Source organism: Silene latifolia, chromosome 9, assembly GCF_048544455.1.
Source record: "Silene latifolia isolate original U9 population chromosome 9, ASM4854445v1, whole genome shotgun sequence".
Taxonomy (NCBI): Eukaryota; Viridiplantae; Streptophyta; class Magnoliopsida; order Caryophyllales; family Caryophyllaceae; genus Silene; species Silene latifolia.
This window is the reverse complement of record NC_133534.1, coordinates 1,365,531-1,391,062: the sequence shown is the minus strand read 5'-3', so window position 1 is coordinate 1,391,062 and position 25,532 is coordinate 1,365,531. Positions and strand designations below refer to the sequence as shown.

Sequence of the window (25,532 nt, the reverse complement as noted above, 5' to 3'; positions counted from 1 at the left end):
ATTGGACAAAATCGTTCAATCACGGGCTTATTACGTTTTATGGAGTGTATATATCTTTGTAATAGTAAGTCGCCTGTGATTTAACAACTATAGAGTAATAAAAATTCAATCTAACATTTAGTGACTTCGTACCAAGTTTGGAAAAGAAACAACGAACATATGTCCATTATATTATACTCATAGTAAACATTTTCAGTTCAACCCCATTTACGCAATTATCTTGTCTTCCAACTAAAAAAAAACTTAATTTCACCATAATTGTAGTTTTTCAAGGGTTAAAAAATTTATCATTTCATATTTTTCAACATAAGAAAATTCAACACAAGGAAAAAGGAAAAAAATAATGATTATATTTCATGTTTTTTGCCGAATAAACGCACACCTTGACAAACAATGATAAAAGTTGCTTTTACATAAAAATATTTGATAAAAAAACGTTTACTTATTTGGAAAACAAAATTCACGTTAATTAAAAAATTTTTGTAATATTACCGTGTTTTATTTTCGGTTAAATTATCCTCGGAAATGTTTTTTTACCAATTTGTCGCTTGCCATCAACTTTTTTTACCAATATGTCACTTTGCTTAGTTTTTTTTACCAATTTGTCACTTAACCCCTAGTTTTTTTACCAATTTGGTCATTTGGCCCAAAGAGAATATGTTATTTACAGGATTTGAACTTGTGTTGAGTAACATTATTACGATTTTACCAATTAAACTAGTTGATATCTAAGAGCATTTACATTATATGAGAGGTTCACCAAATAAATTCATTTTATGAATATTACACCAAAATTTGTACTTTGTACTCCGTACTTGTTAACAAGTTGGCTGTCGAATTGGGTCGGCTTTTAACAAGTTTATTTCAAGGCCATCAACCCAACAATATAGCCACTAAATTATACGATAAACTTAATCTTGAAAAAATCTTAAATTATTGTTCAGCCTCAACCTGCATCTATGACCCATTAGACCTAATTCCCCTTAAAACTCGATAGAAGCACATGTCGTCCATCGACCCAAATAAGCTCTTCCCACAATATCGAGTTATCCATCACATTTGGTAATCGTTACGAATGTTTAGGGATTGATTTGGAGTTTTGGACTTTGTTGATGGTCTTAGGCCTAATGCATGTTCTCAAAGTTGTTGCTCGATATGACACCATCGATGAAGTCTTGGAGTATTTTCGGTGGGGCCTGGGGGGTTGTTAGTGTATTTTTTTTCTTACAGTTGTGAAAAGATGCAATTACATAGTATTATCCTGTTAGGATTCTCTAAACTCTTTACATCCATAATTTTAACATAAAGCCAAATGATGTGTCTAAGGTACTCCTTAAGCAATACATATATGAATTAAGCACTGAGTAAGGGTGAATAAGGAAATTTCCTGCACAACGAGAGCAATATAACAAAACAAAATGACAGAAGGTCGTGATTGAGTATTACTAATACTCCCTCTCATCCAAACCAAAGGTAACACTTGCTTTCAATGTGAATATCTTTAGTTATACGTTTTTAAAAATTATAAAATTTTGATATTCTTATAGCATTAATGAAGATAAATCAAACAAAATCTCACATGACTTATTTTGTCTTATAGATTAAAAATAATATAAAAAATTTCCTACGGTCATAAATAGTGCCAAAAAGCAAATGTTACCTTTAGTTTGGATGAGAGGGAGTAGGGTCTAAGTACAATAATGTTTAAAACAATTTAAGGAATGTCATAACCCCGAAAAATGAGAAATACCGGGTAACTTTTTTTCGATTTTTATTTTTTATTCTCCAACACATAAATTACTGTTTAAGATGACACCATCCATTTTAATGATAAAACAAATCTAAATATTTTCGATTCTATTTTGTGTTAAAACGAATACTACCATCGCAAACAAGATTAACCGCTTTCAGTTAGCCGACTACTCTACTGGTCTACTACCCCAAGTCCCAACTACCTTGAGAAATGAAAATTGAATTGAAGAGGTAGTAAAACGCGTAAAATCACGTAGGACCCCACGTCGTTTTAACGCATCACTACTACACAGATTCAGTCCATACAATCCCTAATAATTTCCCCAATTTTACTCACTTCCCAAATCCAATTCCATACAAAAAATCCCAATTATTAATCAATCAATTAGTTTAATTACATAGTCCATATCTTATGGACCAAAATCAACCTCAATTATCGGCAATCGCCGATAATCTCGCCGAAACCCTAACCCTAGATTTATCCCCAAATGATGAAGATTACGACAATAATGGAGATTTCGAGTTTTCGTTCGTCGGAGAAGAGATTCAATCGCCAGTATCAGCTGAAAAAGCGTTTCTCAACGGTCAAATCCGACCGTTATTTCCGTACACAGCGGAAGACACTGAAACGACATCGTTTGAACCTCCGGCGAGTAAGGTGTTTGTTGCGGCGGCGGAGGGAGAGTATTGTGAGTGGTCAACGTCGGCGTTGACTTCGCCGGAAATGAGGAAGAAGTGTAATTCGACAGGGTTTTCGAAGCTATGGCGGATGAAGGATTTGTTAGTGAGGAGTAATAGTGATGGAAAGGATACATTTGTGTTTTTGAATGGAAAGCAAGCGGAAGCGGCGACAGAAGAAGGAAAGAAGAAGAAAAGAGGGGTTAATTTTGGAAGGATTATGTCGTTTTCGACGAATGCGGGTGGGGAGAAAGGGAAAGGGAAGGAGAAGGAGAAGACGGAGACGACGACGGTGGCGGAGGTGTTTGAGGAATTGTATGGGAAGAAGAAAGGGAAAGTTGGTGGTGGTGGTGGTGGAGGTGGGAATAAGTCTTATTTGCCATATAGGCAAGATTTGGTTGGGTTTTTTACTAATGGAAATGGGATGACTAGGAATGTTCATCCTTATTGATTTCATTTCTTTATCTGTTTCATTTGGTTATATACGTTTTTTTTTTTTAAATTCTCGTTGTATATTTTGAGAAATGAACAATGTAATGGAATGAATGAATACCCCGGTTCTTCTTGAACCTCGAGCAATGGTTCTTAGTAGAAAGGCTTAAGTCATGACTTCATTTGTTGTAGATTTGAAGGTAGAAAAGTGAAGGAATTTGATGGAGTTTTTTTTTTTTTGCTAATGGGAATGGCATGAGTGCATGACCATGAATGTTCATGTTATTGAAATTCATTCATTAAGTTTGTTACATGGCTTCTCATTTGTTGTAAAATTGGAGATGGGGAGGGTGGGAGGGAACTTGTTTTATGTTTATTTGTTGGTTGTAAACATTTGAATTGGGACTTGGGAGTGTACCAAATGTAATCTTGTAAATATGTATATACAGTATTTGGTAAGGTATTGTTTTTTTTTTTGTTTGGGTGTCAATGGGATGTTCTTAACAGGAGATTTTTTATATGGTTAATGATATGCGCTAACATGACGGGATGGTAACGAGTCTTGGTATTACCCTTTTACATCCACTCGGGTCTTAGAACTACTCCCTCCAATTTCCTATGTTTACCCCATAAAATAATGAAATGTGAGGTATATTTTAATGAAATGGGGCAAACTTAGAAAAATGGAGGAAGTATATTACAATGATGGATTTTACTTAAAACAGCACCTAATGTGGCTATCTCAGTTTCTTCTTTCTATTTCATATCTAGTCTACTTTGACCTAGAGGTGGCAATTTGGATGAGGTGATACAAGTCGAGTCGGGCTCACAGAAAGAGGCCCGTGTGGATTGGCGGTGGGCTCGCATAAGGGATCGTATTCACTCCTGAGGGGGTTGAGTCGTGTCGAGCCAATGGGCCAAACCAAAGTTCTGTTTTTTTGCTCCTCCGAGGAGTAAGGCGTGCCAAATTGACGTCATTGGGCCTGAGGTCGGCCTTTGTGTAGGGACGAGCGATGTCGGGCTATAACACGGGCAGGGGGGGCAACCAAAAGGTAGCCCATCATTCGGTGGGCCAGCCTGTCATTTTGGCCACCTATACTTACACATGACTCGACCCGTAAACCTGATCCAATCAGACTCGTTTTACCATGGTTATGACCTGGAAATCTTCACCAACAACCCGAATCTTCCAAACGATTTCACTAATCATTTAAAATAAGTTAAAGTGAACGTTTATTTGATTGCTCATTTAAGGGAGACAAATATGTAAGGAAAAACTTTCAAGTACAACTAACCCGACACGATGAAGTTAACTTTGCTTGATACTTGCAACGATCGGAAAATTTCTTTAAAAAGATTTTGTATCGTTAAGATTTTTTTGTAAGCTTTTCCATCATGAAATCATAATCATTATTATTTCATCTATTCTATATAAAAGTATAATAGAGGAACCACTATACATTAATTTGTACACGTGTCACTTTCTCAATGAAAATTTTCCCGCTCACCATTCACTTTGCTTAACCCTAATTATTTATGATGTTTACTCTGCTGTCATTCACCCTAAATTGTTTAACCACCGCATTTTACGATGGCGTCATTCTCTTAACCCTCAGTCCCTTATACACTTCTCCCATTCATCATCTTTCTTAGTCCAAAACCATTATCAATCTCCATCTCTTTACTTTGACATGCACATCTCTAATTATTTGCACAAACGGAATCATCAACCTATCGTCCTCTTCACGTATCCTCTTCCTCGATTCTTTTTCGCCCCTATGATTCTGTGGGATTTATGCAATCTCTCAACAACAAATTCATGATTTTAACTAGGTTAGAATGCTCAACTTTTAATCTTTTATAGCCGACCCCAATTTGTAACCAAATTTGATTTATTGAATTTTGATTATTCGCTTATATAAATTCAATTCATGTGTTAATCTAATAAATTTCTCAATTGTTGTACACCATGTCTAAATCATTTGTTTGGACATCCTACGGGTTTAGAGCACCATTAAAAGTGTGGAGTTTTTTTTTTTTATAGACTACAAGGTTTTGGTAAAATGGTAATCTACTACTCCATAGTAGATTTTTGGGTTTCATATTTATATTAATATACCATTGTTGAATCAATGAATTCAATATTTCGGTGACATGTTTTATATTGCGATGAATCTGAATCATTCTTGAAATATTGATCTTTGTTAAGCAGTGGACATGAATATGAAAAATGATGAAACGGTTCATGGTATACTGGCTGCTTATGTGGAACACGTCTCATTCTTCCATTCTCATTTCTCTGTATGAATATTACTTCTTCGTCTCAATTATTTGTTTATCTTGATTAAAATATCCTCACAAATATTAAAAAGAAGAGGTAAATAAATGACTGAGACGGAGCAGGGGCGGACGTAGGAATTTTGTATAAGGGAGGCACCGAAATTTTTTTCGATGCATTATTTTTATTTTAAAAAACATTTCAATATTTTAAAACTTTTTTCTTTAAAATAATGTCGTAAAAAGTAAAATAAAATGGCAAATTAATTTGTTCAATCGATAAAAAGAGACCATAGTGGGATTTGATCCTGAGACATTACACGTTCCTTCTGCTTGTATCATACCTCTACCAACTAATCCACCATAGCATGTTGTACAACAATAAGACTTATAAATATTTATTTGTACAATTTTATGGTGGGATGATGGCACAGAGGGAGTATACATTTACGAGTGTGATCATTTTTATGTTTTCTGGATTTATTATTTAATGTAGGCGGTCATTGAAAATGTTACTGAAAAACAGAGAGAGTATACATTTATGAGTGTTTGATCATTTTTATTGTTTTCTGGATTTATTGTTTAATGTAGCTGGTCATTGAAAATGTTACTGAAAAATAGAGGAAGTCCACAAGGAAGGCTATACGGTGAAGTCACCAAGGATTCAGGACTACTTAAACTATAGCATTACTCAATGAGGCGCCACAAAAGAATGTAAAACCAATCGAACTATTCAAGCGGAGCCCGGGAAGGTTAAATATTAGGGATTTGCCTAACTGCGAATCACTAATTTTTATACTAAGCAGGTAATTAACTCAAGTGTTTCAAGTGCATTTGATTTCCTTATTGTTCCGGGTGTAATTCCAGAGCAGTTACTTGGTACCACCCGTGCTTGTAGAATGACGTCCTCGCTTGAATCCTCCTTTCGGTCTCCTGAAACGATGAACAGACTGAGGGCTCGGCTTTGGACCGAGCGAACTCACTCCGACGCTCAAGTCAGTAAACTTAAAGGACAAGTTGTTGTTACTTGGCTAAATGTATATTGTAGAGAGATAAGGAAGATTATACCAGATGAATAGTGATTCTTAGGTTTTTTTGTGGATCCTTTCCTCAATGAAGGTTGAGGAGTATTTATAGACTTTCACCTTTTGTCACGTAGTGGCCAAGTGGCTAGCAGGTGAAAAGACCGTTCTACCCTCGGCCGATGGACCTATGGCAGGCCGGCCGAGGGGTCTTGGATATGAGTACGCGGATATGTGCCCATTTACCGGGTTGCCATGCCGAGACCAGCCGACAGCCGATGGGTCGACGGCTAGGCTGTCTAAGTTGTTGACTTGCTGTGGATATCTTTGACCTTGTTAAATATGTTGACTTGGTCAGCGGTGCAGAATATGCCCCATCACTTTGCCCCCAGCGTAGTCTATGCCGTGGTATGGGCTCCGATGTATGCGTATATTCTGCGCAAGTAATCTGTAAAAAATTTTCTGCATCGGCTTCTTCTTCCTCGGCCTGGTTTTTCTTAGGCCGTACCATATCCCCCCTCCACATGGATGTGTAAAGGGCATCCGATGTGGAAAAGAAAATGACGCTGGCCGAGACCAGGGTTGAGAGTGCCGGTTGTTTTTGATTGCCCCCGGCCGGCGCTATCTAGCTTGGTTGATCATGTGGCAGGCGGAGAACGGATGCTTGGGAATTTGTTGAGGAAGGTGAATAGGCGGAGAGATGTGAATGGGCGTGTTGAAGACGCTTGGTCACTGTTGCATTGATTGACGTTCAACTGTTGCAACGATTGACATCCCGTGGTTGCATGTCCGACACGTGTCTGTTCGTTGATTGGCTGACGCTTCATGGGCTGTGCCCTGATTGGTCCTTCTTTATGGGCTTTTTCCTATAAATAGGGCAGTTATTCCGTGAAATTGGCCACAAATTTCATTCTCTCCAAAATTTTCTTCTCTCTAAACTTTCAAGGGTTTCTTTGTCTTCTGATTTTCAGAGTTGTTACTCCGGCGAGTGTTTTTCTTCAAGGTAACAAGCAAACTTTCCAATTTTTTAACTTTGTAAATTTTTGCTGTAAAAATGTCTTCTGCTGATGCCGGGACAAGTAAACCGGCGGCGGGGGGTTCCCCGTCGCGTCTTGATGAGGAGGAGAAGCTAGACGCCCTCCTGATAAGGCCTAGGGGCCCTAGGTCTCCTTCTCCTGAAGTTGATCCTCAAATTTTGGAGGAATGGGAGGATGACGATGATGTCGATGATGACGCAGACGATTTTGGTGATGATGCTGAAAAGGCTCGTCCTAATGAGGCGAGGCAGTACGTTATGGATTACGGTGACGCCTGTAAGGTCCGCCTTGACCGTGCTTGGACCCATAAATTCGCCAGTTGTTCCGGCGAGACATTTTTCGAGGGTCATTTCTTCTTTGGCAGGGGATACAAAATTGTTATCCCTGAGGAGGGTCAGGCCGTCTGTTGCCCTCCACCGGGCCACACCGGCGTATACATGCGGCACTTGGAGTACGGGCTGCGGTTTCCGCTGAATGAGTACGTTATGGCCATCATTAGGGCCATGAACGTTGCCGTTGCCCAACTGCACCCGTTGGCTATGAGGACCATTGTCGGCTGTAACACTACGGATTTTCCTTGGTGACTACTCGACCGAGTAGAACCTACTCGGCCGAGTAGTGCTGAGGTTGTGTATTGTTTTGGTTCTGCCGAGGAACACTCGGCCGAGTAAAGTGAACACTCGACCGAGTATGGGACACTCGGCCGAGTATACACTTACTCGACCGAGTACCCGGTCTGGCGAAGTAATGTTTCTGCGGTTTTGGTTAAAATGATTAGAGGTTATACATAATCGTTCGTCAGTTTCTAAAAATCATTTCTCCCCAAAAACATAAACTACGTTCATTCTCCTCTAATCATCTTCATCAATTCCAAGTCAAAGGTTGTCGATTGTGGGTTCTAGCATCTCATTCCGTGTCAATCGCCGTAGTAAGTGTCTTGTACTTGTTCATCTATTGTCATTCTTATAAGTTAACAAACCCTAATTTGGTTAATTTGGGGATTTAGGGTTTTGGTCATCATATGTCGTTGATTGTTGATTATCGCTGTTGTAGGTGATGGTGTGTTACTAGTTGTGCATTTGTATGATTGATTGCAGCGTAGCGGATTGCGAAAAGGTAGGGTTTTCCCTACTCAGTTTACTGTCAATTGATTTGAGATTGTGCTTGTTGTAATTGTTGTTATCTGCTGATCATCGGAGTATGGAGATTGTTGTGACGATGTTGGTATGAGCGGATTGAGATGGCTGTGATGTCATGTGATTGTGATTGTGGTGGAGTCACTTGCGGGAGTGGCTTCACACCCTAGTTCGCCCTCCGTGGAACCCGCCACGGGAGGGGATGTGCACATTAAGGGACAGGGATTGTTAGTCGCTCGTTGATGAGCTGGACTAGGTGGGGATGGGCTGCGGTCACCCACTGGCGGCGTGGATTACTTGCGATGGGTAATCTGGCGGGGCTACACACCGGTGTGTAGTCGCCATCGTGTGAAATCGATGATGTTGGTTGTATTGTTGTTGTCTTATATTGATTGAGTAGTACTGACCCCGTGTTGTTGTTTTGTAAAACCTGCGGTGATCCATTCGGGGATGGTGAGCAGATTGTGACAGGTAATGCAGATGTTTAGCTATGGGACAGTCATGGGGAGTCACCACGTCAAGTCTAGCTTCCGTTGTTATGAGTTTAGATGTCTTGGATTTCATTTGTATTGAGACCTTGTATGTTCATTGTGAGTTAGTCTGAGATAATGTAATCTTTAACTTATATACTTTGATAAATGTTGTTTGGAAATTGTAACTTTGATATACTAACCTCGGGAAACCGAGATGGTAACAGCCTTTCATGCTAGGGTAGTCCTTGGTAAGGTACCCTGGTATGAGGGGGTGTTACAAAGTGGTATCAGAGCCGACGATTCCGGCACCTAAAACAAATGAACCCAATGAACTTAGGGAGTCTAAATAAAATGAACCCGGGGAGAGTTGTTTGGAGCTGCCGCAAAGACTTGGGAGACGTCCCGAAGTCGCATTAAGGCCCTTACGATCTCAAGCCGGTCACATGGGGGGAAATTGCTGTATGTTGAGTCATGTGTGTTGATACCTATAGTTGGAATCTTGTCCATGGTTGGATGAAATGATGAAAGAAGTGGAATGTGATGGTTGTCGAAAAATATATCGATGATTTGTTGATGCTAAACTTTGAGCATGGAATGTGTTGGCATGTTAAGTGTTGAAACATGGTAAAAGATGAAAAGTGAATTGTGAAATTGTATCTGGTTGATATTGAGCATGAAGAATGTGATCATGTTACCTGTTTAATACATGTGCATATGAATACGATGATTTTAATGCTTGATTGTTGGTAGAAGCATGTGATTAAGGTCATGCGTCTGTATATGTAAATGTGGCGTTTAACTTTAATGTGAATATGATAAATGTTCAACTATGTACTGTTTTTTTAGAAGCATTGGGTCGTTATTGTTTGTTTTATGCATGTTAAAGTTGTTTTGAAAAGAAATTTTGATTTGTATACAAACCGATTTTGGAAGGGTTGTCTTAAAACTGTCATAAGTAGAGTTCTAGAAAATATATTGCTGTGATTCCAAGTTGAGGTGATAGCTTGTCCTCTTACGATTCTAACGATAGGTCACACACCCAGATTGACCAAGTAACGAGTGAGATATGACTATTTTACGAAAACTGGACGGTGCTGAGAACTGCGCCTATACTCGACCGAGTAGTCCCTACTCGGCCGAGTGTCTTTTATACTCGACCGAGTGTTCCATATTCGGCCGAGTAATCTTTCTGTGATAATACTGTTTAGCGTCTGGAGTCGTGAACTCGGCCGAGTAGTCTTATACTCGACCGAGTAAGGTCTACTCGGCCGAGTATTCCCAATACTCGACCGAGTAATCCTTCTGCGGCAATTGAGTTGCTTCTGGAGTCGAAAACTCGACCGAGTAATATAGTTACTCGACCGAGTACCTTGTACTCGACCGAGTACCTCACTGGGCGGCCATTTTGAGTCGGTGGCTATGTTCTTACCTTTGTTTTGAGCCGGTGGCTATGTTTTTACATTGTTTTGAGTCGTAAGGTATGTATACATGTATGTTTTGGGTCTTAAAGTATTCTTTTATATGCGACGGTCATGATACGTAAGTTACCAAATGTTATGATAGGGAGAAAGCCGGGTTATGAGAGATAAGTGTTGGATAAGGAAGACATGTGTTAATGTGGTTGTGAGAAATAGTGGAAAAAGAAAAGGGAAGGATGATGAGCTAGTCGAGGTAAATAGCATGTTTTGTGAGATATGGCGAGTGATATAGTTGTGTGTTGTGTAATATAAAAGTAAGTATATACGGGCAAAAGTGATGTAAGTTTAAAGAAACGTGAGAATGAAAGATTGATATTAAGGATACGATTAGTGGCATATTGGGATGTGTAAGGACTTATGGAGGGAGACGGTTAGTATTGTGTTGCGTAAGGATATATGAAATGAAAGGATGTTGGAGAGGGATAGAGAAGAGGGGTATGTAATGAACTTAAAGGAAGTTATATCGCGATGTGGATTTGTAGATAGTGGCTAAGTTTGGGAAGTTGGAATATCAAGGGGTGAGCCTGGTGTGTAATTCTTTGGACAAACGGTATGAAGTGAATTTTGGTTTCTAGAGATGAGAAAGGGAGATACGACTAATTGAAGAGTAACTGTTAGTGCGTGGACTTGATGGTGACAAGGGTGAGTGTGAAGCAAGATAAGAGAGGATAAATGATAAGAAGAATGATAAGATATTGATATGAATTAAGGGAATTAGAGTTGTGGAGCTATGGAGTTAGGTAGGAAGAGAAAGGAGATGAGTTATTAATTAGTATTATTGAGTAAAAAGGGGGAAATAAGGATGGAAGTAAGTTGAGAGAATGTTGACCGGAGTTAAGGAGCATGAAGGTAAGAAATTATGGAAATGTACGATAGTCTCACTAGAGGGTGTGAGTTAATGATTATATAAGAGAGTAGGACGACATGTTAGCTGTGAGTTTCGAGGTATTAAGGGAATAAGGAGCTTGTAGAGTGTTTGCACGATCTGAGATTTTGGTGGAGAGTTAGGTAACGATATGATAAAGGATAGAATTGGGAATAGTGTTGAGGTAAAGCTTGTTGATGGATTGGATGATCGTTATTTGGGATGATAACCAAAGAGAGAAAACGGATTGTGATATTAAGAAGTGATAGTAAGAGAGTAGTCACATGAAGGATGTTGGTGCCATAGTATTGTCACTAGCGGTTGAGGATGATGTTACTTTAGGGAAGCTAGTTGATCTAATGAGGTTGATTTTGTAGAGACCAGATAGATATGTATGGTTGTGAGAGAGTATAAGATGTGGTTATATGAGGCGGTTGTAGTAGTTGAGTATTAATGGTATGGTTACATTTGGCAGGGGGTGATGGTTATGCGGATGGGAGAATATGATATGAGGGGTGTACGAGTTAAGCTCGGGTGAGAGGTAACTATTAACAGGTGGTAACTTACGTAATCAGGATTGGTTATTTGGATGTGATTATGGGTCTTAGGAGTATGTAAATGTTGGTGTGAGGTTGTGACCTCACGAGATGCGGTATGGTGTGATAGTCATAAAGTTGTTATATGAATGTTTGTAATATATGTTGGATACGGTAACTTAATGGAATGATGATCAAAAAAAAAAAAAAAATGAAATGATAGTTTGGGTGGTTATACTTGCATGGGTATTCATGATATAGGTTTATTCCATGAAAAGTATGGATGGTATGCATGAGATTCTTGTCTATTTATTCCGTATTATGTATGGTGTTGTGATCTGGTAAAGCAGTTTTGAGTAAGTTTGTTGTCCAAGATGTTATATTGAGTCAGTGTTTATGGGATTGTGTATGTTGTGATGTCTATCGGTGTGGTTGTGGTGCCTCGGGTGGTGATCCGGGCACGGTACTTACTGTTGTGATGCGGGTATTTTCGCACTGTGGTGCGGCTGTTGGTGGCGGTGTTGCGATGCCGTCACCGGTTGTGGTGGAGTATACGGGGTGGTTACGATTTGAGTTTCGAAAGTACAGACCAGTTATGCACAGATTGTTGTTTTGTGTCACTATTGTTTCTTGTGAGTTTCGGTTAGACATGTAGACTGTTGTTTTGTTTGTTGATGTTTCTTACCAGGTTAAGTTTGGGAATGGGGGTAGAGTACGATATGAAAGAGAGTTGTATATGTTTTCATTGTTATCATGGTATAGTGATATTCTGTTGATGGGACACAGTTGTAATAGGTTGTTACAGTAATTTTGATCTTGTTCTAGATAAGGCTTTGGTAGACATGGTAATGACAAGCGATTCATGGAACATGTGTGGTAATGATCTGATATATGCAGGTGATTCACAATCCTTTGTTGCGAAAGTGAGTGTAGAGTGTGGGGTAATTAGTGTCGTGTTAAGTTATGTATGAGTCTTGCGGTAATGAAAGAAAGGAACTTGAGGATCTAGTGTGAGTGTACGTAACAACTGTGGATCGTGAGTTATTCTTTTGGCGATAAGAGTTTTATAGAGTTTATATAGAGAGGTATGTTGTGTTGCGGTAATGTGGAAGAGTTAGAGCGTTTGTCATGATCAGGATTGTGTGGTATTGGTTAAATGGAGTGCAGAATGAGTTGAGGTATGAGAACTGTTTAAGTAAGAGAGCCTTGGATATAGGAATAGTAAGTGTTAGATTGTAGGCAGGTATTTTTTTCTCATGTGGTGGTGATGAAGATAATGAGAAGTATAGCTAAGGATCTAGTATTAGTGAGTTACGAGGACGTAACATGTGTCCTAAGAGGAGTAGGATGCGGCAAAGAGCGTTTTGATGGTTGTGCATATAGTAGTATAATTGGAAGTAGAGTGTTGGTGTAGCTTAAAGGACGGATATTTGTGTTGATTTTATTAAGGTCATGATCGTGCTTGTAGTAGTTCGATGTTTAGCAATGAGAGAATATTTCAACAGTGTTGACAGTTGAATGACAATGATTATGAGTCCAATAGTTTTGACAGTTGGAAGATGATGTTTATGTGTTTGAGTAAACTTCGAGGACGAAGTTCGCTTTAAGGATGATAGAATGTAACATTCCGTTTTGATGATTGATCTTCTTTTGTGGATTGAGTGCTATTGAGTGTTATGGAAGTGATACAAGGTTGACAACATCATATTGTGGTTATTGGGTAATGTTATGGAGTCAGTATTGAGAGCCTATGCTATAGTTGAGACGATATCGTGAGCCATGTTGTTTGTGGAGTTGGTGTTAAGTGTCCATGTTTTATAGGTTGGGTGGGAACTTCGCGGTCGTGGTTGTTTTGTTCGATGTTTGCTTTGAGTCGGGGTAATGATTTTGTGGTGACTTGTATAGTTCCTTGGTGTTGTTATATGTGGTTGGTGTAGCCTTGTGGCGTAGTGTTGTGCTTTATTTTATAGTAGAGTGTGAACTTCGGGACGAAGTTCTTTTTAAGGGGGGAAGATTGTAACACTACGGATTTTCCTTGGTGACTACTCGACCGAGTAGAACCTACTCGGCCGAGTAGTGCTGAGGTTGTGTATTGTTTTGGTTCTGCCGAGGAACACTCGACCGAGTAAAGTGAACACTCGACCGAGTATGGGACACTCGACCGAGTATACACTTACTCGACCGAGTACCCGGTCTGGCGAAGTAATGTTTCTGCGGTTTTGGTTAAAATGATTAGAGGTTATACATAATCGTTCGTCAGTTTCTAAAAATCATTTCTCCCCAAAAACATAAACTACGTTCATTCTCCTCTAATCATCTTCATCAATTCCAAGTCAAAGGTTGTCGATTGTGGGTTCTAGCATCTCATTCCGTGTCAATCGCCGTAGTAAGTGTCTTGTACTTGTTCATCTATTGTCATTCTTATAAGTTAACAAACCCTAATTTGGTTAATTTGGGGATTTAGGGTTTTGGTCATCATATGTCGTTGATTGTTGATTATCGCTGTTGTAGGTGATGATGTGTTACTAGTTGTGCATTTGTATGATTGATTGCAGCGTAGCGGATTGCGAAAAGGTAGGGTTTTCCTACTCAGTTTACTGTCAATTGATTTGAGATTGTGCTTGTTGTAATTGTTGTTATCTGCTGATCATCGGAGTATGGAGATTGTTGTGACGATGTTGGTATGAGCGGATTGAGATGGCTGTGATGTCATGTGATTGTGATTGTGGTGGAGTCACTTGCGGGAGTGGCTTCACACCCTAGTTCGCCCTCCGTGGAACCCGCCACGGGAGGGGATGTGCACATTAAGGGACAGGGATTGTTAGTCGCTCGTTGATGAGCCGGACTAGGTGGGGATGGGCTGCGGTCACCCATCGGCGGCGTGGATTACCTGTTGCGATGGGTAATGCGGGGGCTACACACTTCGGTGTGTAGTCGGTTCTTGTGTGAAATCGATGATCATTTGGTTGTATTGTTGTTGTCTTATATTGATTGAGTAGTATCGACCCGTGTTGTTGTTTTGTAAAACCTGCGGTGATCCATTCGGGATGGTGAGCAGATTGTGAGGTAATGCAGATGTTTAGCTATGGGACAGTCATGGGGAGTCACCACGTCAAGTCTAGCTTCCGTTGTTATGAGTTTAGATGTCTTGGATTTCATTTGTATTGAGACCTTGTATGTTCATTGTGAGTTAGTCTGAGATAATGTAATCTTTAACTTATATACTTTGATAAATGTTGTTTGGAAATTGTAACTTTGATATACTAACCTCGGGAAACCGAGATGGTAACAGCCTTTCATGCTAGGGTAGTCCTTGGTAAGGTACCCTGGTATGAGGGGGTGTTACATCGGCTTTGTCTGGCTTTGTCTCTTCAAGGGAGAGGCCCCAACGGTGAATTTGTTCCGTCGGCTTCATCATCTCCGGCCATCAATCTATGGCCGCGTCGGATGGTACAGTGTGCAAATGGAGCAGGGTTATGTCTCTGTTGACAAACTTACTTCTTGCAAGGACTGGAAAGATCGATGGGTGTACGTTAAGGTGCCGGATGACTATCCGCTGCCCCGCTCCTTTCATCATCAAGTTAATTTGCGGTGTGAGACTAAGGCGGAGCATGACAGATGGGTCACCCGGAAAAAGCTCAAGATGGATGCCAGCAAGGTCCCTCTTAAAGAGGATGAGAAGCTGGCAATGAGGCTTTTTGAGGCGGACAAGAGTGGGGTGCCGAAAAGATGGATTCCCCCAACGCAGATCATCCTTCAGGATGAGCCGCTCTGCCATGTCGGCCTCATACCGGCCCTAGCACAGGGTGAGTGGGGTCGGTGTGAGGCCTATCACCGCTCTCAATGTTCCTGTTTCTCGAACTTCGATTTATTTCTTCTACTTAACTCTTGCTTTGTTTCCTCCGCATACCACTTTGGACCGGACCTATCTGAGGATATCCTCCGGAGAATGGGGCTGCACAAAGATAAAACCGTTGCTAACTTGCATCCCAAGGCTCTAACCCATGACCGCAGGACGTCGCCGAATGACCTCATGGATCAACAGCTGAAAAGCTTGAATGTGGTGGAGGCCCAGGCGAAAGTTGTTGGTAACATGCCGCGTCATACGCGAAAAACAAAGCCTTTGGCGGCAATGGCGTCGACATCAGCTCCACCTCCCATCCCCCCTGTTCAGAAGGAGATGGTGGAGATCGTTGATATCACCAATGGGGATGACTCCGATGAGGAGGGGTCTCCCCTTTTGCGTAAAAGAAAGGAGACAGCCTCTACCGCTGCCGTTACTTCTGCTGCTGGCGAGGAAATGCGTCCTTCGGCCAAGAAGGCCAAGCACGGTACTGATCTTTCCCGTGGCTCAGATTTAGCCGGCTCATTAGGCGCTGCTGATGACAGGCTCTCCGGTATGTCTATGTATGTTGATACTGATGCTTTCTTTAAACTTTGTAGATCATCCGCTGTCGGCCGCCGCTCTTATTGAGCAGCAAGTGGAGGAGAACCCCGCGCAGGCTGGTGATCATAACGTCACCATTGACTCTTCATCCCCGAAGGCTTCCCTTTCCCGACTGCAGGCTGGTGATCGAAACGTCACCACTGACTCTTCATCCCAGAAGGCTTCCCTTTCCCGACTGCAGGCTGGTGATCGAAACGTCACCACTGACTCTTCATCCCAGAAGGCTTCCCCTTCCCAGCTTGTAGCGGAAAGCGCGAGGTTGATCGAGAGGCTGGCAAGGTGGAACGAGCTGACCGGTGCTCGTATTATGGAGCAGGAGAAGGTCGTGGCTCAATCCGCTTTTGAGCTTAATGCCACTAAGAAGGTGGCCGTGAAGGCGAAGCTGGACCTCCTCAATGAGCAGAGGCTTAGGGGGGACGCTGAGAAAGCGCTCTTGGCTGAGAGAAAACTCAGGGAGGACGCTGAAAAGGAGGTCCTTGCTGAGAGAGCCAAGGCCGAGGCTGCTGCGGCCGAAGTTGCAAAGCTACTGGCGAAGTGTGACCTTGTTCAGAGGCACGCCGACCTTTATTTCCAGTAGAGGAATGAATTCAGGGACCGGTTTCAGATTTAGGGGAAGGTGATTCGGAGTAAGGAGGCCATCATCAGACAAAAGGAGGAGGACATTGAGATGCTCCAAACCGTCATGCTCCCTAATATGTGCGCCGAATTCCGGGATCTGGCCGAAGAAGCTGCCAGGGAAGTGATTGGGGAGCTCTTCCCTCTTGATGGTTCCTTTCCGTGGGGCAAATTTAACGAGCTGTTTGACGACAAGCTCGAAGCTAAGGAGAAGGCCGTGGAGGAGAAGGCCAAGGAGGCGGTGAGGGTGAAGATAGAGAAAGAGGCGGCCGCGGAGGCAGCAGCCCTTGCTGAGAAGGCTAAGACGGCCAAGGAGGAAGCCGAGAGAATGAGGGCAGCTGAGGCTGAAGCTGAGGCTGCTGAAGCTTTGGCTGCTAGGGAAACTGCTGGGTTGTCCATCGAAGAAGATGCTGCTACCGCTGCTGATGGCAAGTAGCAACAGACATAGGGAGACGGGCGGTTGTCACCAGGCTCACCCGGTGTTTCGGATAGCTTCAGCTGCTCGGGAGCCAATTATTAAGCCCTTCCTCCCTGCCATCTTTTGGCGCTCCAAATGACATATTTGTAACTTTTTGCTTTTCTTTTCCCTGTAGTTGTACAACTTTGGTAGGTTGTGTTTTGGCTTACCCCTATGGCGACGGCCGTCGTCTGCATTCTCCTCGCTTGTAACCTGTTATTATTTTTAATAAGAGTTCGTTTCTTCTGCCTCCGGCTTGGCCGAGGTCTTTACCTCATTTCTTTTCTTGTGCTAATAGTTGAGCGTCTCAACTGTACTTAGCGTTTTCACTTTGCCGCTGGCTTGGCCGAGGTCTTTTCTCGTCTTCGTCTGAGTTATTCTCTTACGTTATTAATTGAGCGTCTCTTTTGCTTCCGCCTCGGCTTGGCCGAGGCAGTCTAGAGTGTAACACCCCGTATTTTATTAAGTTGGATAAAATTCTTTTAATTGCTATTTTGAATTTAATTACATCATTTAACGATTTATATATATATACTTAGCTAATTAATTAATTTCATCATAATTCGATACGTTAATTTTAATAATCATTAATAAGTTTATTTAAAGTTAGTTCGAGTTTATTTATTTAATAATTTCCGTTTCTTTACGAATCCTTATGAAAGTTGTTTTAAGTGAACCCGAGATGGATTTTGGGAACAAAACCGTCCAATTAGCTATTTTGAGCTTATTTCACTAAAATAGCAATTTTTATTAATATCCGTTAGTTTTGTAAAAATCGCTAATAATTCCGATTCAAGCTGATATTGTATTATTTACGTTAACTAGCTGAGTTTATTTTATTTTCACTCATTAAATTTATTTATTATTAATTCCGTTTTATTACCGAAACTTTTACTAAAAACCAATTTTATTAACTCGAGGCGGTTTTAAAAACGAGCGAAATTACTTAACGATGAAGAAACGTACGTATAATTAGCAGGCAAGCAAGCTCGTCACTCTTTATTTCATTATTATTTAGTGTTGTTATTCTGCTTACGTCCCCACCCCCTTTCATTCTCCCTTTCTTTTTTTCGTTGAAATTCAACCAGCAGCAACAACAACATTCAACCAGACCTGGCAAATCGGATTACCGGGTCGGGTTCGGGTCAGGCCATTTCGGGTCGGGCCATTTCGGGTTTCTCAAATTTTCGGGTTAGCTCGGGTCGGGCCGGGTCATTTCGGATTCCGGGTCTGTTTCGGGTTTGTTTGTCGGGTCTATTTCGGGTCAAGCGGGTCGGGTTATTTTGGGTTATGTCATTTTTGGGTCAATAATTAAGAGAGAAAAAGGCATTTCAAGACTTTTGGGGTCAATTAGAGTTATATTTTGTCGGGTCATTTTCGGGTTGAGTGGTTTCGGGTCGGGCATTTCGGGTCGGGTCTGTTACGGGTCCATGAAAGCTCGGGTCATTTTCGGGTCGGGTCGGGTCAATTCGGACTTCGGGTGTCATTCGGGTGCGGCAGTTCGGGTCGATTTCGGGTCTCGGGTCAACCTTTTCGGGTCGGGTCAATCGGGCCGGGTTGATTTTGCCAGGTCTACATTCAACCGTACACCATTTTTTTTTACAGACCTTAAAACCTCAGATCCCGCCTCCATTCTCAACCAAATTCGATAATTTTTGTACCATTCTCTTCCCCTTTCCTTCCTCCTCCTTTTAAGGTAAGAAAGTCTCCTTTTTGTAGTGGTTTCGTCTTTCGCCGTCTTATAAAAGTGTCGTCTTTTAGCTTCTTTATTCCTTTTTCTTGCCCTTTTATGAAGGATTCGAAGACCCGGGGTGAGGCTCGTGCCTTGTGGACCATTTATTCGATGAATAAGGGGCGTTTAAGGTAATACGATTTTACCAATCCTAATATTATTATTATTGTTCGAGGTTAAATGAATAGCGTGCTAACTGTTATTAAATTATTTCTATTTTCGGTGACCAAATATTTATTTGGGATGGATTATTATTGATTGTTAATAGTTAATAATTTGTATAAGTTAATTAATATTTTTATCGGGGAGATGGGTTGATTCAGTTTTACTTGTCGAGCGGCTAAGTTTGAAAGGATTTGGTATAATTGGATAGTTTGTTGGCTTAAAACAAGTCTGGATTAATAATTAAAAGTGGTAATTCAATTGGAATATCAATGTTAAGATAGTTCTGAGGTCTTCTTTCAATTTGACAGTCGGTGCTCAAAAGGATGCATGATTCATGGTACATGGAATTATATATGATGGTGCTTATTTTGACAGTACGGTTGTAAGGTTGATAAGGTAACATGGTGGGTTAGGTATGTTGTGCAGAGATTGGAATATGGTTTGTTAAGTGAAAGAAGGTGATTTGATATTCGTCTATACAAAGGACTTTGATTTGGTAGCTATTAGATAACAAAAGTTATCATTTAAGATAAACGGTATAGTGTAAATTTGAGCTTAAGATTGAGTTTACTCTTATCTTGGATATATATAATATTCGGACGTTTGCATTGATCAATCTGAGCCTTCATCTTATATTTTGGTTTAACGAGTATTGTATTTTTATTATCGTTCCTTCGGCCTTGGCTAGTGGGTGAGTAGCTTAGAGTGTTTACTTTAAGTGTTGAGCTAAAGAACCTTTGACAATATCGATATTGAAATTGAGATGGAAATCTGTTTACTATGGAGTATTATATTATAGGACGGAGTAATGAGAGAGATGGGGTAGAGAGTTGAGATTGAATTAATTTTTGGGACGAGAGTGACTTTTATGTTGGCTGGCCGTGGCCCTCTTTAGCTTTGGCAAAGCGACCTAGCGTAGCTAGTTGTGGCTTTGGCCGTGGCCCCGGGCCGTGGCCTGGCCGTGGCCTAGGCAGTGGCCTGGCGAAGTCGCGAGTTTGGGCCGTATCTATAATTGTTTTGACGCTAGTTTGGTTTATTTAAAATATAATTAAATAACCGTCTCTTATTTTATATAACGATAATTCGTTAATATCGTCCTTTCACATAATTATTTTAGGTGGCTCATATGTGGTTGAAGATGAAGAGTAATTTTGGGTTTTAGAAGCTTTCTCAAGTTTATTGCTTGTCTCTTTGCTAGCTTAAGGTAACTATTCCGAGTTACTCGACGAATTAATGTCACATTAGTAGTTGATGTTGTGTTTGTTGTTTGATAAGTGTTTAGGTGATTGATAATGTTTTACTTTCGTTTTTCACATGATAAAAATTGGAAATAGCATGAGAATAATATTGCGATAAATTTTGTAATTTGGGCCAAAGTAGGCCAAGACTCTGAGCTGGGCCAGATTGACCGAACGAGTTTGGTCAAGCTAGGTTTAAACCAGTCAGCCTCGATTTGACCGATGACCCGTCGCGGGACTCGGGTCGAGGGTTTGTCTTTGAGGTGAGATTGGATGTTTTATGTTATGCCTTGATATTTGTAATTATCATTTCACATGTTGGCTGTTGGATGCTTTGGATGAAATTTTATATGAATTGGATAATCGGCATTTTTCTTGTTTTAGGCCATTTATTATATTTTTATTTCACATGTGTAGTTAGTTAATTTAAGTAGCTTCTTATATTGTAGAAACGGCCCTAGATTCCCTGAAGCCTTTAATTTGGTTAATATTGTTAGAATTGGAAATTTGTATTGAGGATTCTGTTGGTTTATCTGCTGAATAGACATTCATATAGCCTTTCACATGATAGAATATTAGATTTTATGTTGGTAAGTAGGACTTTTTGCCCTCTTAAGGTTAAGTGGGTGTCTTACTTGACTTGTGTGGTGAGTCTTGTGTGGTGTGGGCTAAAGTATTCAAGCTGGGACTAGCTGGGACTAGGTCCTAGGTGAGTACTTCGGCCTTCATCATAGATAGGTCTTTATAGTCTCTGACGAGTATATGTTCACTGCTTGATAGCCTTTGTGTTCCTGACTAGTGGATTTATATCCAAGTTGGGGCATGACCTCAGGTACTTATTTTGATAGTATGGGGTCAGCTTAAGTACTAGCCAACCCTTCGGTGGTGTCCTTAGGGTACTCACTTCATCTTGTTTTAAAAAAATGTTGTGGGTCTTGGGTGCGGTGGTGTGTATCCGCATGTCTAGGTCTGCGCAGATTTTAGGCTAGGGTTGTGTTGTCTCTTGGCCATGTTTTCTTAATAGTAACCGCTGAGCCAAGATACCGGTTCGATTACCTTCCCTACCTCGTGGTATAGACTCGAGTTACAAAGTGACTATTGACGGTGCTAAGAACTTATGCCTGTCTTTGATATATTGCCCTTTCTTGTATGGTGATTCTATGAATCATAGAAGGTGAGATGCAAGCCGGCTATGGTTGATAGAGTTTGGATTCCTGGATGTTATGTGATTCACATGATAGTGTAGTATGAGTCGGTCTAGTTTTCACATGCTAGGACTATGTGTTGTTATATCGTTGTTCACATGATAAGCACGATTGTCTAGCATCTATATGCTAAGGCATTGTGTGATTCGTATTCATATTCTTATGTTTACATGTTATATTAATTATGACATTTCGTGGCTGGGAGAACTCGGAGTTACTCCCCACTGACTGTGGCTTTCGTATTTGTATAAAATGCGAATGACAGGTAGGTGATGCATATATGGGGTACATGGACGAGCTAGCGAGCAAAGTAACCTTGGGACCTAGACTGGTTTTATTTCATTGTGACCCTTAAACCCTTTTTATGTCACATACATTTTAAGGACATATGTCTCCCTCTTTTTCTTTGGTTTGTATCACTTTATTCTCGCAGCTTTAGCATAGTTATGTAAATTAGTCTGTTAGCATTTGCAGGTGTTGGCATCCTCCTTCTGGAAATGTTTGTGAATGGTTTAGAAAAGTTTTAAAAATGACAGGTTTTAATTAGTTGAACCAATTACAAGGCATGAATATGAATATTTTTCTTCTTTATAGTTAAAAGTGAGTGGATTCGTGCTAATGATATTTATAAGGCATTACTTCAATACACACTTTACATTTAATATGAATTCTATTTATAAATACACACTTTACATTTATTATGTAAATAGGTACGAAATTACTATGTCACGATCAACAATAAAAAGGGTATGAAATACAAATAAAAGGGTACGAAAGATTGGTCTCTGAAATCTCAATAACTTAGTGAGAAACCGTCTCTCCTAAGTTTTAGTGATTTATAAAAGGGCCACAATCTATGATAGTGAATTAGTTCTATTAAAAAATTAAATATGCACGAAGTAAAATAAACTATTATATCTTAAATATGATTCAAATGTCTCGATTTTAAAATTTTAAAACAGGCCCGTGAATTTCACGGGTTTAAAACGAAATATCACACGCTAAGTTATGAGGGTAATTTGCTACATCCCCGAATAAATATCACACGCTATACATAAAAAAAAATTAAAAATTACATAAAATTTTATTCACATCATTTTGAACAAATATTGATTGATTTGGAACCTAACGTATTGTGAAATGATATAATTTGAGAACTTAATGTTGATTGTTGCATTATTCGAATAAATTTTATTTTAATTAATATGATATTTGAATTAGTCACAAAATAATTTATAAAACGTTGATCAGCATAATAAATTATCACTTATTAGTTTTAGTTAAAATTGTATGTATTTTATTTTAAAATATTGAAAATAAACCTAAAAAAATTAAATTTGAGAAAAAATAGTTTATTTTTATTTATAAGTAAAAATATTAAAGGTCATATATAAATTATGTTATTTTTCTTCAATTATAATAACTAAATTTTAAAACAGGCCGAGCGAAGCGCGGGATACTATCTAGTTTTATCCTTAAAATTAAGGGGTTTTCTAAGGCTTTGTTCTTTTGAACTTAAACCCTCCTAACTGAAATGAGCTAAACTGAATGGATCTGAACTGAACTGAAGTAAAGAGTTACTATTTGTGAAGAGAAAAGCTCCACTGAACTGAATGAAGCTGAACTGAATAAAGCTGAACTTAACTGAAATGTCCAAAAAAAGGGTTTAAGGCACACATTGAGGGCTGATTTTCATCGACGGTGTTTTAGTAACTATCAACGACGTTTTCCATCCAAAAGACGATAATGCCCTTTGCACATTAACACTACTTTCTCTTTCAAAACATCTCTCTCAAATTCTAGTAAAAACCAATTAAATTTTAAAAAAAACAACATAAATTAGCATGACGGAACCCGAATTACCGGTACGTAAAAAAAAAAATGTTAGAATTAACCCACATCGACTAGAAAACTTAAAAAATTTAAGAAATCGGCAAATAAATGCAATAAACACGGTTTAAAAAAAAATTGACCGAACCACGAACGAAATGTTGAATTTCAACATTTGTCCATGGTGCAAACCTTGCGTTTTAGCGTTTGCAATGGAGTGAATGTTGAATTTCAACTTTCGACCATGAACCAACCATAAAACCCTATGTTCAACCATGGAGGAAAGTTGTTCAACTTTCGACCATGGCATCAACATTGAATCCCAATTCCCAACGTTTGCACCATGGATGAAAGTTGAATTTCAACTTTCGTCCATGGTGTTTTTCCGCTTCCCCAATTCGACTTAATTCGACACAACCACAAAATCGACACAAAATTCACCCTATTTCGCCTACAACACCACAATTACAAACAATAATGAAATAAAAAATATACAAACTAATTAACAAAAAAAAACTAAACCTAATTTAAAAACTAATTCAACTAAATTGGATAAAACCTAAAACAAACAATTAATTCAATGTTGGTGGTGGCGTGGTAGTCGGCTAGGTGGTGGTGGCGGTGGAAGTTGGGTGAATTTTGGAGGATTTTGAATTAGAGAGGAAAGAGTGAGATGTGGAGGGCAGTATCGTCTTTTACACTAAAAACATTAACGACAGCTTGTGACCTCTCACAAAAAAGGAGAGGGGATAAGGTGGGGCACCCCCATGTGCTTCCCAGTCACCTCTCAATGGACATTTTGTTAGAGAAAACGGTATCCGTCACAAGCTTGTGACGGATATCGCCCGTCTTTAATAAACTTGTGACGGATATCGCCCGTCTTCAATAAGATTTTGTGTTGTGGTAATTGGCTGATAAAACCTCAACCTAATTGACTATCCCAAATTAGCAAAATGGCACCACAATATCAGTCTCTGCATTCAGCTGCCACCAACCCACCATATCTTCTCAAAATTAGAAAATGAATCCAATTCAAAAGAACATTAAAGTATGTCGCTCCTTTTTCTCATACTAGTCGCTGCGCCGCGCCCTACCGGGCGCGGAGCCCCAATTTGACGAACATTTGTTATGATTTCCACAATAATTGGTTTTAGTTAATGTGTGCTTTGCTTTAGATTGTCTGGTGAATTAGTTGACGTAGTTGGCCTTTACCATTGAACAGATTGAATGACGGTCGTACACAACTAATTTGGGCAGGGTAAATGTTATAGTATAGCTAATAGCACGTACAAGTACCGAAAAGGCATGATAATCGTAGTATCAAACCATATTGGTAGGATTCAGTTGGGACAATGGTAGGAATATATACAATTAGTAAAGCATAAGTTAGTTGGCACGCTAGATGCTTATAGCCCAAAAAGTAGGGCTATCTATGTTACTAATCTTCCGATACAATCTGATTTGATCTGTTTGCTTTTCCCGCTACTGAAGATACTCGGGGAACTGCCTCAAGGGTACCTAACCCAAAACGTTTTTTGCTTATAGTTGAAAGTGTGTACTGGCAACAGATCTGCTTCAAAATTCGTCAAAATAGTCCTGGCATATTTGTTGTTTAGATTAGAGAGATTTTTTGGAGCATCCACTTCAACTCTTGAGTTCTAGAGAGGCATGACTTGAAGGTACAACTTATGTCTTAAATTTGTTTTCAATGTCTTCGAGGTAGGCCCGTTTAGCCTGCATTGAATGAATGTATTAATGGTTAGTCGCAGATAAAATTTAGGTTTGACCATTAGGCTTCCTTGTTAGGCTGGCATAAGGCAGGGAGTCTACCCTATGCATGCACGCTTTAGGTTACAACTCCACTATTCCCAACTTCAAATGCACCAACTATATCACGGGTTTAAATCTCCGTTTCTAACCACCATCCAAGGCCAGATCAAGCCTACTCTAGCTGACTTTAAATCCGCTCCCAATCAAATGAAAGGCAACAAGAGAAATTATACATGGCATTGTCGTCACTCATCAGAAAATGTCCGACTTACCATGAATCCGACTTACCATCAATCTCTAACAAGCCTAATACTGAATTCAACACTACTCTCAATCACCTCCGGAAAGCAGAATCGGGCTTCCAATATTTAATGTTGGCCAAGAAAA

General features: G+C 39.9%; 1 protein-coding gene and 1 long non-coding RNA gene across 2 annotated transcripts; both read left to right on the top strand.

Moving 5' to 3' along the window:
• The first annotated feature begins 1,995 nt into the window (after nucleotides 1-1,995).
• On the top strand, nucleotides 1,996-3,147 carry LOC141598620 (uncharacterized). Its single transcript, XM_074418323.1, has one exon. It carries the CDS (start codon nucleotides 2,165-2,167, stop codon nucleotides 2,879-2,881), a length of 717 nt encoding a protein of 238 aa, XP_074274424.1. The 5' UTR covers nucleotides 1,996-2,164; the 3' UTR covers nucleotides 2,882-3,147.
• A 15,638-nt stretch (nucleotides 3,148-18,785) lies between these two features.
• On the top strand, nucleotides 18,786-22,091 carry LOC141602327 (uncharacterized). Its single transcript, XR_012524410.1, has 4 exons — nucleotides 18,786-18,901; nucleotides 19,001-19,068; nucleotides 20,220-20,306; nucleotides 21,811-22,091. It is a non-coding gene; the product is annotated as an uncharacterized LOC141602327 (long non-coding RNA).
• Nucleotides 22,092-25,532: the final 3,441 nt, after the last annotated feature.

Coding starts and splice junctions, on each gene's coding strand:
- LOC141598620 (XM_074418323.1), top strand. CDS start 2,165: ATGGACCAAAATCAACCTCAATTATCGGCAATCGCCGATAATCTCGCC.